The 15,625-nt window shown below is 40.9% G+C and overlaps 2 protein-coding genes across 3 annotated transcripts; one reads left to right on the top strand and one right to left on the bottom strand.

The window, feature by feature from the left end:
* Positions 1-114: 114 nt before the first annotated feature.
* Positions 115-3,776, top strand: ebp (EBP cholestenol delta-isomerase). Of its 2 annotated transcripts, XM_084553729.1 has the most exons (6): positions 115-1,621; positions 2,119-2,431; positions 2,512-2,548; positions 2,634-2,764; positions 2,865-3,108; positions 3,280-3,776. In XM_084553729.1, the coding sequence occupies exons 2-5, from the start codon at positions 2,122-2,124 to the stop codon at positions 3,083-3,085; spliced, it is 699 nt and encodes a 232-aa protein (XP_084409855.1). In that variant the 5' UTR covers positions 115-1,621; positions 2,119-2,121; the 3' UTR covers positions 3,086-3,108; positions 3,280-3,776. The 2 variants fall into 2 exon arrangements, with proteins under 2 accessions (XP_084409855.1, XP_084409854.1); XM_084553728.1 differs by having other exon boundaries at positions 115-2,431.
* A 1,145-nt stretch (positions 3,777-4,921) lies between these two features.
* fkbpl (FKBP prolyl isomerase like) lies at positions 4,922-9,145 on the bottom strand. Its single transcript, XM_084552635.1, has 4 exons — positions 8,903-9,145; positions 8,323-8,490; positions 7,948-8,237; positions 4,922-6,076 (listed from the first exon to the last, which is right to left on the bottom strand). Exons 2-4 carry the CDS (start codon positions 8,486-8,488, stop codon positions 5,405-5,407), a joined length of 1,128 nt encoding a protein of 375 aa, XP_084408761.1. The 5' UTR covers positions 8,489-8,490; positions 8,903-9,145; the 3' UTR covers positions 4,922-5,404.
* Positions 9,146-15,625: the final 6,480 nt, after the last annotated feature.

Below are 15,625 nucleotides of genomic sequence, written 5' to 3'. Positions count from 1 at the left end.
CCCGGGCCGCCTGGGTGAAAACCAGGAATCCTAACCGCTAGACCATATGGGACCGCTGAACATTCTTCGTACGCATATTTTTTTAACGGGTGTATTGTGTAAATGTAGCTGGAGACTTGATAGCGTTGCTTCATACATCTTCTCTCAACTGTTATACAGTATTATATAGACAGTTAAATGAAAGACTGGACACAGACTGTATTGCAGCTCTATGCTATGTTATACATTGGTAACTATGTGGCCAATGGCCGCTGTAGCTTTCTCTGCTACAAGGTAGTTTAGCTCAAATACAACTTTTACCTTTGACGAAATTGCAACGTTAATGTTGCAAACACAATCCATGCATCTGTCACATTTTGTCAGCTTCGCTGAAGCCGCAACTTCACTTTAACCCGCATCAAAGTTTATTTTAGGCCAAAGTGGAATCATTGACTCTGGTCAGGCCGGGTTTTGTAAAGCGGCTTGAAACGATTTGTATTGTTACTGACGCTATATAAATAAAATTGAATTGAAAAAAATTGAATTTGTAAACGGCGGTTAAGCTGTGCTCCGCATTTACGCATTAGAAAGACCTGCAAATATAGTCGAAAATAAGCTCCAATAAGCGCTTGTCAATTAATTGTATCATTCATTCTATCTCGGTGCAGTTTCATAAACCCTTCTGGAGGTCTCGCGCATATGTCTCCCAGTAGCTCGCCGTGATCGTATAGTGGTTAGTACTCTGCGTTGTGGCCGCAGCAACCCCGGTTCGAATCCGGGTCACGGCAGGGATAAATCCCTGACACGGCTTGGGAGCTTCTTTTCTCAAGCCGATTTATAAAGTTGTACATTTTAAGTAGCGGTGGCACTTAGCTAATGCTTACAGTTTTACTAACAGTGCCAGTTCTAATTTTTGGCTATATTGGTTACTTTGGGTGTGTTGCCCGAGTATCTCAACCTCTTACTGATGATCACACTGTTTATCAGAAATGTCACGTCAAATCACTATTTATTCAATTTACATGCATTTGGAGGTTTACGTTATCCTGAGTTAAAAGTTAAAAGTGCATCGTCTGCTGCTGTATAATTATACTTGCAACACTTGATAACGGTTTTATTTTCCCTTCAGAAAATTTGCACTTTAGAGCAAGCAGACACGAAACCTTTATTTTCTTCCATTTATCTCCCATGTATTGTCGCTATGCAACATATACCCCTTAGTTTACTGTTAAGTGCTCTATTATCTTACACAACCAACTGAACGATTACTGTTTTATTGCGGAAATATTTGAGATTTGGATTTGACTTTGTCCATTGAAAGGAGGAGGGACGTTCAGTGAGAGGCGTGTGTTCATTGGTGGCTGTAAACGGCGACGTCCATGTTCCGAGGTGAACAGCCAATCACTGAGCCAGGAAATGCCACGTGACATCACATGGTACTAGCACTATACATGCAGATGTTTGATTGGTCGTTGTAAGCACAAGTTATTCCAACATACAGGAGCGAACATTTAGGTTTACCTTGAATCACCTGAACGTTTAGGGAGACAGCTGCGACTTCTCAGTTTATCTGATACGGTTTATTCAGAGAATCGGACGTTAAACTGTGTGTAGCAGGACATCTGTTTTAAAAGCATCACTGGTAAGGACAACACGCGTCTATTACTCTTAAACTTTACATGTAACTTTGTTATCTTTTTTATTCGTTTTTTAAACTGATTGACATTTTACATGAAGTATAATTCATTCAACTATCAAATAAAGGGTTACTTCCTCCCCAGCTGAGTCCAACAGCTGTGGCCATGCTAAAATGCAAAGTGGGCGTAGTTTCACCTGTTTACACCTCGTCTTCTCTTCACAATCACATATACTGTAATATAATACAATCATAAGTCGCAGTGGAGCTGTTCTCTGTTACATAATGTTTCCCTTTCTGTTGAATGAATGAAACGTCAAGACCACACGTTAGCCAGCAGTCACTTCCTAGACATTTACAAGCTGGTCCTCTTGCCAGCTAAAATCCTGATTTTGCCTTTCCCTCCATTTATGTTCATTTAGTTTGCAGCTCAGGTTTTTTTTTTTTTAAATGACAGAATTTTATGCTTGTTCTGGAGTGTTGATTCTCTTGTTTTCAAACAGATCATGGGTGTCACTTCAGCAGATAAGGTTCTTCATCCTTACTGGCCACGGAGTCTTTTAATTCCCACTTATGTGGCCAATGACCGGTCTATGTCAGAGATTCTGGTATTTCTGTTTTCTGTGTCTGGAGTGTTTCTGCTCGTGACCTGGCTGATCACAGGCCGCAAAGGGGCCGCCGGCAGTCTGGGGACATGGAGGCGCCTGGCTTTGTGCTGGTTTGCCGTTTGTGGTTTCATCCACTGCGTCATAGAAGGCTGGTTCTCTGCGTATTATGATGTCATACCAGGAGACCAGAGTTTGTTGTCACAGCTGTGTGAGTATTAACAGGTAAAAGTACATAAACTGTGTTGGTGGACTCTTGAAGTCAATGTGTTTTGTGTTTTTCTTTCACAGGGAAAGAGTACTCCAAAGGAGACAGTCGATATGTGATGTGAGTACATTTTTGCACAGAATTATTTTAGAAATTTGTGTAAAAACAAATGCTAATAATTCTAATAATTTCTTTTCCCACCTAGAGCTGATAACTTTACTGTTTGCATGGAGACAGTGACTGCATCGTTGTGGGGGCCATTCAGCTTTTGGGTCGTGTATGCCTTTTTAACTAACAAGCCCTACAGGTTTGTTCTGCAGTTGATCATTTCAGTAGGTAAGAATGTGTTATTCCTACAAAAGCCAGCTATTAATGGCAAGTTGTGATAACCAGTTAAATAGTTTTTAACTTCTTTGAATGTTGTGTCTCACCTCAGGTCAGCTGTATGGAGCCGTGCTTTACTTCTTCTTAGAGCACAGAGATGACTATGCGCACAGCGAGTTTGGGCATCCGATCTACTTCTGGTTCTACTTTGTTTTCATGAATTTCCTTTGGATCGTCATACCTCTGACGCTTATTGTGGATGCATGGAGACAGCTGTCAGCAGCTCAGACACTCACAGACAGCACAAAAACAAAGAAGACTAAGAAGAATTGAGGTGTCATGTCCTGCAGATACGAGTATGTACCTGTACTTACTTAACATAGCATCTCCTACTAATTACTTAAAATGCTTACAAAATAAGATGGCTAATTAACCACATACGTGATCAGTTAAGATTATGAAGAAGTTTTTTACTACACATAATCTGGCCAAAATAATTCATCATTTTTTCCTCTGTCAATTTGTAGGACTCACTGGGATATACCCGACCTGTAAACATCTCTGTACACCTGTGAGCTGATTGTTGCTGCTTCACCACACCTGAGGGGGACAGGATAAAAACAAGAACAGATACCTCCAAATCTTCTCAGTGTGTACATACCTGTGATAAACTCCTATGTGGTGCAGGCTGGAGGAAGTTCATGATCTCCTTCTCTGCCTTGAACTCAGTGGGTGCCATGAGAGCAGGATTCCTCAGTGCTGCAGCTGCAAGAACAAAATATTTGGTTTTTATAAATGCAATTTTTTGTTTATTTTGTTTCTTCTTTCCAGAAGAACTTGGGGGTGATTATTGTAAAAGAAGTGTTTTGATGATAACTGGTTTAATTGAGTGGAATATGATAAGGTTGGGGGAGAGTACAGTTAAAATCTGTGGAAAGCCTGTTTTAACCTCATTATTGTTTTTGATCACTTTTTAAATAAAAGCGTTAAAACAGATTCAAATTATCCAATAAAATATGTTCTAACTTTCCTTCTGACTGGGGCAGTAATATGAAGGTTTAACAGTAATTATCTCGTTTATTCACTGTTTGTAAGTATGCAAACCAAAAGCACTTGTTACGTTAAACGAGTGAACGAAAAGAAAAATAAGCACTACAAGTAATGACCATTTGTAACAGAGAGAAAAAATAGTTTTAGGTGTATTTTAAACTCTGTTCTTGCATTGTCTAAACAGTTGTGTTAAAACCTTTTTGACCCAAGCACAGTGTTCAGACTATCTCTAGTGTCCCACAAATGAAAAATATTCTTTTCACTTAGTTTGCACACTCACTTGACAGTTCATTAGGTACACTAGAAAAAAACAAAACAAATGTATTTTAATATAAGTCCTGAACTAAATCTTATCTTCATGAAGGTTATGATACTGAGCATCTGTTTCGAATAACGGAGAGAGCTGTTGATTCAACTGTGCTTTCATTTTGGAGGCTGTGGTTTGAATTGTGTTGTGTTGTACAAGCACGTTTGTGCAGGATTGTTGTATTAGAATTAGTTTGTTCTCAGTAGTATACCTAATGTTTTGGCAGGTGAAAGTATATGTTTTTATTTCACTACTTGGGTTTTGAATTTATCATCTTTTACCAGCAGGTGGTATGAATAAAGAGGAGGGGATTTGATCAGGCAGTTGGTAGGACGACTAACAGGGTATTCTCGGTTTACTACAGTTCATGGATTTAGTTATCGATTAAATACACACTTGTACTTGGCTCCGGTCATGTTGTCCAGTCAACTGAGCTTAATCCCTATTCTCCAAGCGCATTTGCACCACCACATGTTTCAACGTTTACATGTTGCTCACAATTTTTTAGTACCTCACAGCATTTCACATCACGTCTTTCCAACAGCTGACAAACTGAAACGTTTGCCTTTGTATACTTACGGCAAGCCCTAATAAACCTGTCAGACCATTTAACATAAGTTAATTTAACGCTATAAACTGCAATATAGTTATCGTTTATTACAGAACAAATGTGTATAGAAACACAGACTTAATTGTTTTCAGGTGGTTGAAATTAGATAATTTGTAAACGACAGCTCTCTGAACACTAAGTACTATAAAGCCGCGCCATCTCTATGTCTAAATTATTACAAAATAATACCATAAAGTACTACACCATAGCAGAAATTACAAATACAATCATCCACGACAATACCATTTTACGACATTTTTAACAGAAAACGACCCCAGCGACCATCACGCCGAAATAGCTCAGTTGGGAGAGCGTTAGACTGAAGATCTAAAGGTCCCTGGTTCGATCCCGGGTTTCGGCATTTTGACGATTCAACTCACAAAGGGTTTCTGTGCTCAAGTGTGTAAACGCGACACCTAGTGGTTGTGGAGACACTGACTCAACTGCATTTAGTTTAGAGAAAACATACAATCACAAGATGTTAGACTCTCAAAACTCTGATGCACAATTATTTTTCATTGATAAATCTATGACGTAATCTCTGGTTTATCATTGCTTTTTTATGTTCCTATTTTTTATTGTGGTGTGACTGGACCTCAGCACTTCATTTTGTTCCCTTTCATGCATCACATGTTTTGGAATGACAAAACTTGGAAACCTTGATTCAAACGATTTTATTTTATCTTCAGCTGAACATTTTGCTGAGTCTGAGTCCCAGCTGTGCATTTCTTTCTTTCTCTCTACTTGCTATATCTTTAAGTGCCTTTAAAGCAGCAGGGAGTTCTGGCTGTAGCTCCAGCAGTTTCATAAACGCCTGCTTGGCCTCCTCCAGCTCATTCAACTTCTGGCACGCTTGGCCCAGCCGGTACCAGGCTTTAGCGGCACCAGGGTCCAGGTGAGTGGCTTTAGCAGCACTGGCCTTAGCCCTCTCTGGTTGGTTCAGTTTTAGCTGGCACAGGGACAAGTTTGAGTGTAGCTCTGCTTTCATGGTTTTGAATTCAGTAGCTGAAGGTAGCTGTTGTGTTTCAACAGTAGTGTTTGTGTCTCTCTGCTCCTCTGCTTCGGGTTCGTGTCCTTTTTTCTCCATCTCTCTAACATGGCCAAAGAGGGTGATGAGGAGTTTAAGGGCCTGGCTGTAGCTGTGCGCAGCTCCCCACACATCTCCACTCCTGAATCTGACTCCACCCCTCTGCTTGTGCGACTTCACCCATTCCCATTTTTCAGCAGGAGACAATTCCCAGGATTCCTTGCCTGGTGTAAACGATCGGAGTTCAACTGTGGCGCATAGAGGAAGGCTTTCATCTGATGTTTGTGGAACAGACACACCTGGTCCATTTCCCACTGGAGAAAGTAATATCTGAAGAGCAAAAGAGAATGATTAGACCAGCTGTATGCATATACAGTGGCATACCCCTTGAACTTTTCCGCATTTTGTCACATTACGACCACAAACATAAATAGATTTTGCTGGAATTTTATGTGAAAGACCAACACAATGCGGCACACAATTGTGAAGTACAAAGAAAATTATACCTGATTTTATTTATTTTTTACAAATAAATAACTGGAAAGTGCGGTGTGCAAAAGTATTCAGCCCCCGAGTCAATACTTTGTGGAACCGCCTTTTTCTGCAATTACAGCTGCAAGTCTTTTGAGGTATGTCTCTACCAGCCTTGCACATCTAGAGACTGCAAGTTTTGCCCATTCTTCTTTGCAAAACACCTCAGTCAGCTCAGTCAGATTAGATGGAGAGCGTTTTTGAACGGCTGTTTTCAGATTTTGCTACAGATTCTCGATTGGACTTAGGTCTGGACTTTGACTGGGCCATTCCAACACATGAATATGTTTTGTTTTAAACCATTCCATTGTTGCCCTGGCTTTATGTTTAGGGTCGTTGTCCTCCTGAAAGGTGAACCTCCGCCCCACTCTCAAGTCTTTTGCACACTCCAACAGGTTTTCTTCCAAGATTGCTCTGTATTTGGCTCCATCCATCTTCTCATCAACTCTGACTATCTTCCCTGTTCCTGCCGAAGAGAAAGCACCCCCAGAACATGATGCTGCCACCACCATGTTTGACAGGGGGGATGGTGTGTTCAGAGTGATGTGCAGTGTTAGTTTTCCGGCACACATAACGTTTTGCATTTAGGCCAAAAAGTTCAATTTTGGGCTCATCTGACCAGAGCACCTTCTTCCAGATGTTTGCTGTGTCCCCCACATAGCTTCTGGCAAACATCAAACGGCACTTCTTGTGGTTTTCTTTTAACAATGGCTTTCTTCTTGCCACTCTTCCGTAAGGGCCAGATTTGTGCAGTGCACGACCAATAGTTGTTCTGTGGACAGATTCCCCCACCTGAGCTGTGGACCTCTGCAGTTCATCCAGAGTCACCATGGGCCTCTTGGCTGCATCTCTGATCAATGCTCTACTTGTTCAGCTTGTAAGTTTAGGTGGACAGCTGTGTCTTGGTAGGTTTGCAGTTGTGCCATACTCTTTCCATTTCCGGATGATGGATTGAACAGTGCTCCGTGAGAAGTTTTTTATAGCCTAACCCTGCTTTAAACTTCTCTGCAACTTTATCCCTGACCTGTCTGGTGTGTTCCTTGGACTTCATGATGCGGTTTGCTCCCCAATATTCTCTTAACAAACCTCTGAGGCCGTCACAGAACAGCTGTATTTGTACTGGGATACTCTATTTAGTCATTAGGTCAACATTCGATCATTCAGCAATCATCAGGTGACTTCTGAAGGCAACTGGTTGCACTCAGAGAAAAGGGGGCTGAATACTTTTGCACACCGCACTTTTCAGTTTTTTTATTTGTAAAAAAAAAAATTTAAATCATTTAAATTTTCTTTGTACTTCACAATTGTGTGCCACTCTGTGTCAGTCTTTCTCATAAAATTCCAATAAAATATATTCATGTTTGTGGTCGTAATGTGACAAAATGTTGAAAAGTTCGAGGGGTATGAATACTTTTGCAAGCCACTGTACTATTACATGTTTGAGGGGAACAAATAAAAGCAAATCTCCCTGCATATCTTCTGATAATGGGACACACTTGATACTAAAACAAAATAAATTACTGACATTTCATTCACCATGTCATATAGGGACCTACCAATACTGTCATTAGGCTAATGCAGGAGAAAGGTATATCAATCGAACAATCAACCCAATGAGTGATTTTTAATCTAGTCAAAACATAATATAATCATATCACATAAATTCTTACCTCACATTCCTCTCCGGCTCTCATCTGCTCCAAACATGCTTCTGTGATATCGCACTGACCCTCTCCCAGCCTCAGTGTTGTCCACTCACCCAGTGGGACCTGCAGCACCGAGTCTTGACATCTCTGCCAGGGCGTGGCCACTGATTCGCTAACATCTGTGACCGACTGGTTTGGTTCGACTGATGGCCTCTCACCAGATTTTTCCGATACTGAAGACTTTGCTTCATTTGTGAGCTGTACTCTGACTCGACACAGAGAACCCAATCTTGGACAGTAGCTAGATGAACGTGCTAAAAGAAAAGGAAGACTTTATGTGAGATTGATCACCAGATAACAATAAATATGCTTACTCATATGAAGGAAATAAGAGCTTACCGGTAACATCTCTTGAATTAGAAACAGCCCGTTGACTCTCATCACATTTTAGATTTTTCTGGACCTTCCAGAGGCCTCTGGGACACACCGACACCCAGGAGGTAACATCGACACCATCATAATCACCATTACCTCGTAGGGTTGCTATAGGGTGAACTGGTTCCATTTCTGGGTTCATAAAAACAGTCAGACACGAATAAAAGATAAGCTTCTGCTCAGACATAAATCTTACAATAGCACGACAATAAATACTTTGTTACATTAAGAATTAGCTTTTAGCTCTTAGCGTCATGACCATGTTATTATTGTAGCTAAACCAAGCTAACATTAGCATTGCTAAGAACGTTTCGTTAAGATACAGTCAATAACTGTGATTTAAGCATGCTGCTGCGACACACATGTAGGTTTAGCCAAGATTATTATAGCTATTACGTATACTTAAACAATGCCTAAAGAGCATTAAGTAAACCGGAATCAAACTAGCGTTAGATAGCATAAGAAGTCAGCTGAATTCTGTTACTCTACATAACAAGACCCGCAGGTAAATGTCGCGTGTAACTCTATAAGGAGTCTGTCTTACCTCACACACATGTAGGATACGAAACATCAGCTGTCAAATCAGCGAGAGAGCATCAAATAAGTAGGTGGAGGCGGTGGGTCGAGAATACACACATAAACAAACGCTGAGAACTTTAACTTCCTCCTTCTGTTCTTCTTCTTCGCCTTCTGTCCGCTTCAACTTCTTCTTCGTTGTGTTTAGGATCGAAGCTAGCAGGCGCATTACTGCCACCTACAGGACTACAGTGCAATCTCACAAAATTTATACTGAATATAGTTTTTTTTTTTCTATGTACACTCTCTTGCCAGATCATTAGGTACACTAGTGAAAATAAATGTCTGCTAAGTCTTAGCTTCGTGAAGGTTATGGTATTGATCATCTGTTTCAAATAACTGAAACAGCTGCTGATTCAACTGTGTTGTGATTTTGGATTTAGTGTAGTACTACTGAATTGCATTATGTTGCACCGACACGTTTCTATTATTTTGAACTGAATATTTAATCAGTGTGACTTAATTTACATTATAATATGTTAGTTTTCACTAGTATTGTGAGTATATTTGCCTGAAACTGTTGAAGGGAGAATGAAATTAGCTTCAACTACAAAACCTTATTTATCTAACAGAATCATTACAATATACTATATTTCAACAGCCTTGTTTCTGTAAACTAATCTCTTGTCGTAATTCAGTTTGACATACAGTTTGTAACCAACCAACTCTCTCACCTCCAGGCCAACAGGGTTTCTAAATGATGACTGTTGCAATTATGGGCTTAAAAGTGTCTGTCAAGTGTATTTTATACGTGGGATTACCACACAGGATTTAGACAACAGTGTCGTACCTGGCTACAGATTACTAGAGCAGTTAGTCTGAAAGACACAGATGCACATAGAGAAACAATTTACACCTCTGTGTGTGTATTGACCTTTGACTTGTACCACTCACGTCTAAGGCCTGTGTGTTAATCTGTCCTGTCAGTATGAATTAGGGCTCTATCGTTTGAACACTAGAAGCCATTAGGTCTATCAGAGGAATACAACGCTGGGCAGTCAACCTGAGTGTGGGTGTGTGTCTGCGTGTGCCAGAGCAGGAAACAGAGAGAGGAGGACAGTTGTCAAGAGAACTTATATGAGGCCTGTTTGACCCTTGATGACGAGGAGACGAGGCAGTAAACACTCTGCACTACTGAGATTACCCCAGTGGATAAGAGAGAACCATGGATGTTTGTTTTTATTAGGTATTTAGAGGTAAGGACTTCACATGCTTCCAGAAGAGTTAGAGTTCATGAAACAAACTTAAAAGAGGCTTAGATGCTTTATAATATTAAATACAGATTCTTCGTAGCTTGGGCAGGTTTTATATGGAGAACAAATAAATAAAAGTAGTAAATATTATTGAAACGAAATGAGCTGCAGTTATTCACAGCGTGAATTAAAAGGTGCCAAAATATGGTGAGAACAGAAGTTACAAACTGAACATCCGCTTTAAACTAAACTTTCCAGTAGGGGTCTCTGTCTCCCCAACAATATGATACAATATGGACAGGTACTTTGGCTGGTTGATGTAACCAGTTAATTCACACTGTGAAACTGAGTGTTTTTGAAATATGCTTAAACTCTCCAACATGTGTACTAGCTACATGCACAGACCACACTCAGCAAGAGACAGATGTAAGAGGAAAGAAAAGAAAAAAGTAAAGAAATAAAGATCAGGGGTATAAGAGAAGTTTTTTAAATGTATGTTCCTGTTTAGTCTGAATTGCATTAACTTGTAGAGGTAACAGTGATGGTGAAGCCTGTGTAAATGATGTTGGCCAAATTCAACGTGATCATTCATTTTTCAGAAACTTGTGCGTACATGTGACGAGTACATAGGCCGCAGATTAACTGAAAATATGACTCGTTGTTGATGGACGTGCCTTTGGTTATAATACAACGTACTGCAAGCCAAAATACAGTATAGGCCTGCAAAGTGTACGTATCTCTCTTTTTGGAAACATGAACCACAGCTTTCAAGCACATGTTTCATTCTTCTCTTTCATCTGCAGGAGTATTTGACATTTGACCATTTTCAGACGAGAGCTTTGTATCCTTTGAAGAAAGTGTCCAACAAAGACACTTACTTTGTATTATGGGACGGTTTAGGCAAACATTCACATCATAGTAGGACTCTTCACTTCATTCATACGCAGCCTTGTGATTATGCCATGATAATATATAACTGATATATAACTTATAACTGATAATATATTTTATTTCCTGATTCATTTCTACGTCATATATAGTAATGTAAAAAACAAAAAAAGCTCGATCCATGCAACAACAACAAAAAAAGGTGAAATTCCTCTTGTATTGTTTTGTTTTAGGTCTGTGAGTGATGACCGATACATTTTCTGGCTCGGAGAAATTGCTGTCGGTACTCTGGTACAAGAGTTGAGAAGAATTTGGAGTTAGTAGAAAAAACTAAGTGGATTGAAATTTGGTCTTGGAGAGAATGTGCTTCAATTCCAAAAAATGAACAAAGGTAAATTCAACCAACACTATATATGGTTTGTTGCAGCCTCTGTGGGTAAAGTTTGCAAAGTGAACTTTAGTGAAATACTACCGATTAATTGTCCATGCAACAAACACAAAATCATCAATTTCACTGTCCTTGCTGGAATGAAAGAGGTCTCAACCTTCCTTTTACAAAGGAAAGTGTTACCAAAAAGATTGTGAAGCTGTTATTTAAAAGAAAAACAGCTGCGTAAAGTACAAACTTGATTAAAAATATATATTTGAATGTAATAAGATGAAAATTTTAATCTATTGCAGTTCCACACCGTTGCAGGTGCTTAATCTGGCAATGTTAAGAGCTCAGTGTATAAACCTTTACTTCTCAGTTGTGGTGCGAGTGGTTAAGAATATAACCGAACAGAAAATGCCAAAATAGTTTCTTTCTTACACACAAACCAGATCTTCCACCCACACTTTAACCTTTCTCCATGTGTTACCCATATCTCGTTCTCCACAGCTTCTTCTATCTACCCTCTCCTTCAACCTCATCACTTTCCTCTTGGCTCCATCCAACTTCCCAGCTGGCTTCTTGTGAAACATCCCTGTGGGTAAGTTCAGAAGCATGTATCCCAGGGCCCGCGAGCTGCTCAGCGTTGGCCAGAAGGGCGTGCACTGCAACCTGCCAGTAGCCGCGTCCAGGGTACAGCTGCAGCATCGGTAGCCAGGGCTCAGCGCTGCCGGGAGGGCTGGTGCAAACCTCTGCTAGCCTCTCTGAGAGGTTCAACGTGCGTCATCCAGGGAGACAGTGGAGTATGACAAAAAAGGTGAACAAAAAAGACACATGTGACAGAGGAGAGAACAGAGATAGATAGATAGATAGATAGATAGATAGATAGATAGATAGATAGATAGATAGATAGATAGATAGATAGATAGACACTGAGACTGTCTAACTTTCTGTCTGTGTTTGTGTTTGTTTTTTCCTCCTGAAAGTGACGACTAGCTCGCCTGTAATCCCTCGATCACACATTCCCTAACACTAACGCACACACACACTCACAACCTCCACGACCCTGGCCGGCCAGAGGCTAACTCATAAACAGATCGGGCCACACGACATGGTGTTTATCCCTCACAGCGAGAGGGACTGCTGCACACACTGCTGTCCCTGCAATGTATGTGTGAGCCCGCCGAGCGCTTTCATCTGCGGCTAGTTTTACTCCCTCTGGGCTGTTTGTTGTTTATAGAGAGAAGCACTGACAACAAGCTCAGGCTTCACAAAGTAAACTCAGTGTGAATGCAGAGCCCTAACCCTAAGTGGTTCCCACACTCTACATTAGATAAATTAAAGGGTCGTCAGAACTCATTAAGCCTCCTCCATTATACTGTGTTCAAAAACGAGATGTCGGACGTTAGCTCAAACGAAACCCCCAAACAACACTGTCAAAAACTTCTAACCGTATAAATCTGTATTCTTATTGTATCGTGAAGCCTTTGGGATGATGTTATAAAGTGTAAATGTGCTCCAAGCCAGAGAGGAGTTTGATTTATTGAGGTTTTCAGGTCAAGTGGAGATCAAGGCTGATCCTAAGGCTGATTGGAGACATTGAGACAACGATAGGGTCAAGAGAGACAGATCTAAGAAGAACATTTCATCACTACACCAATATATATGGGATATCGTTTCTATCATTGTCATACGCGCGTTGCTTTTACAACAATCAATAAAAAAATGGGTCGGTCTCGGTGCACGGCCTTGTATTTCAGACTGACTGCCAGCAGAGTTGCACAAGAAGTAAAATATGACTTTTCTCTTCCATCAGCAGTGATGGAGCAAGTTGCCAGGTCAGGGCCATTTATCTACATTACAATGTCATGATGAGATTGCTCCAAATGCATGGGAAAAGACAGGCTCCAGGTTTAACTCTCTGGGTAACAAGACAGACAAGTGTTGAGTCCTCGTGTGGCAGACGCAGTGTTAACATACACACGTTAAAAAAGCCACAAAAGCGGCTGAGACATGTGCATCAGTTGCCATTAAAATTTATATATGAATTCCATGATAATGTTTCAATAATTAATTCTGCTTAAACATCTTTGCTTCATTCCTAAACCAAGCAACAACCTCTGCAGCAAATACAAAGTGCCAAAAAAGTGCACTTCCCCAAATGGCCACTTGAGGCGTACTCCACAAGTGAGTCAGTCGCTATAGAAATGCCGATTAAAATGGCCAACCTCAAAGCAAAAATAAACGTATTTACAACATGGTACAAAGAAGGTTTAAGTCTCTTTAGCTAATTTGACCCTTACACGATGGAATTTGTACAAGGATGAATTATTTATATATATACCCCATTTAAAACCTCGTATTTCCCTCCAGCTCAAATGTAACCCGTCTTGAATGTTTCTATATCACATAATTTCATTTAAATGTGTTTTGCTGGCCATTAATTCTGCAAAGAAGTGTCCAATACATATTAATTAGTTGAAAATAAGTTGGTTGACAATGTGCAACACCAAATTAGGCGATACATTTTATTTTAGGTCATTACAAATAGTCACACAGACCAGGTCGGGACAAAGGTTGCACGGTTGACGGGAAGACAATGCGAGGATTTAATTATATCAAGGCATATTGAAGCATGGTGGCTTTGAGTTACAGGTGTGTGTGCCGACGCTAGCCGTCTGCCATTTCCACTCATGCTCCACCTCTTTACGCATTTTTAAATTAACTGGGAGTTAGATGCAGTCAGACACTACGAAGACTGTGGAGGGCTGGAGACACCACACTGCTCAGCTTCAAAACCACTCTGTGTCCTTTAACTTGCGATTCAGTGTTTGCGATACACAAAGTTTCCTCTCCTTTCACCCCTTTCGTGAAGTTAAATGATTAAATCTGCTCCCTCCCACGAACAAACACGCATGCACTCATAGTGTGCCACGGTGCTGCCATTACTGAACACTTTTGAAACGCAGCACGCTAATATGAATGTACCCACCAGCAATATGGGGAATCTGGCATTAAGTATGGGTAAATTAGTTTTATCTGGAGCATTTAGTGGCTCCTTAACTCCATTATATTGCTTCTCTGGGGGCCAGTTATGGAGTCGGACCTGCAGAGCTTGAGTAGGAACCCACTGAGGGGAGGAGATGGCTATCGGGAGCCACGGGGCAGATGGGGGAACCGTTTTTATCGACGCACACGCTGTAATGGGGTCTTCCTGTGAGGAGGCCTGAGGAGATTCTTCTGACTGTACTTTCATGTGTTCATTTACAGTGCTGTGTGTGTGTGGTGTGTGTTCTGTGATCAGAGAAAGTCACTGTGAGCCATTAGGCCTCCGCACGCATACTAGCACACATCTGGATATACTTCTTCTCAAACTGTTATACCTACATACAGTTTGGCAGTCCATGTGACCTTTTAATACCATCTAAGATAAAGCCACCTCATATACCACCGCCAGTGACCGCCATATCTCTGCACACATGCGCACCTGCCATCTGTACATGTCTTGTCTCTAATCTTACTGTGTCCATGATTAGGAGATAACAAATTCATACACATGGAGAGCGTCATCTTTGCGTTGTTTATACTGCATGTGTGGTGAAAGTAATCAGTAGAAACAGTATCAGAGTGGGTTTAATGTAAAGGTTTAGTCGACATATTCATAAAGATTTTATAGCTGTGTTCAGGTGAGGCCTCGTGTGTGAGGCCTCGACAGTTAACTCTGTGCAGGTGGGACATGCCCACCTGCATGGTTAATTTACCGTGGTTTGAAATGTGGTGGAGAGAAAGAGTGAGAGATGGGCTTCAAAAGAAACAAATTCAGAGACTCAGAAATCCCTTGGCCAGCTGTTTGGATCGGGGTATGAGGTCCGTTGAAGGGGTGAGGGCCTCTAATTCAGACCAGCCCGGAGTCAAAGTAACAGTTAGCATTTCTGTGGTCTGTTAACCGGTGGACCGGGGCATGTCCTGTCATGTGTGTCTGTCAGTTACACTTGGTGGTGTCTCTCTGTGGTAGGAGAAACCGAGTCAATCAGACGTGGGCTGTTTGTCTTTTACCTAGAAAGTGGTGGTACAATGCCTACGGGCCAAAGGCTGGAGAAAACGAGATACCTGCAGTTATAGAGAAGGATAATGACTTTTATGATACCATGAATATTGTTGTTATTGCTATAAATGCTGTCCAGCACAACAGGATAGCAGAGCTCCTGAACAAAGCCCAGAAAATCAGTTGGATCGAATT

Source organism: Chelon labrosus, assembly GCF_963514085.1.
Source record: "Chelon labrosus genome assembly, chromosome: 10".
Lineage (NCBI taxonomy): Eukaryota > Metazoa > Chordata > Actinopteri > Mugiliformes > Mugilidae > Chelon > Chelon labrosus.
This window is presented reverse-complemented; position numbering and strand designations above follow the sequence as displayed.

Coding starts and splice junctions, on each gene's coding strand:
- fkbpl (XM_084552635.1), bottom strand. CDS start 8,488: ATGGAACCAGTTCACCCTATAGCAACCCTACGAGGTAATGGTGATTAT. Junction 8,238..8,322: donor TAATTCAAGAGATGTTACCG/GTAAGCTCTTAT, acceptor CTTTTCTTTTAG/CACGTTCATCTAGCTACTGT. Junction 6,077..7,947: donor GAGCCGGAGAGGAATGTGAG/GTAAGAATTTAT, acceptor TTTGCTCTTCAG/ATATTACTTTCTCCAGTGGG.
- ebp (XM_084553729.1), top strand. CDS start 2,122: ATGGGTGTCACTTCAGCAGATAAGGTTCTTCATCCTTACTGGCCACGG. Junction 2,432..2,511: donor GAGTTTGTTGTCACAGCTGT/GTGAGTATTAAC, acceptor TTTCTTTCACAG/GGAAAGAGTACTCCAAAGGA. Junction 2,549..2,633: donor GGAGACAGTCGATATGTGAT/GTGAGTACATTT, acceptor TTTCCCACCTAG/AGCTGATAACTTTACTGTTT.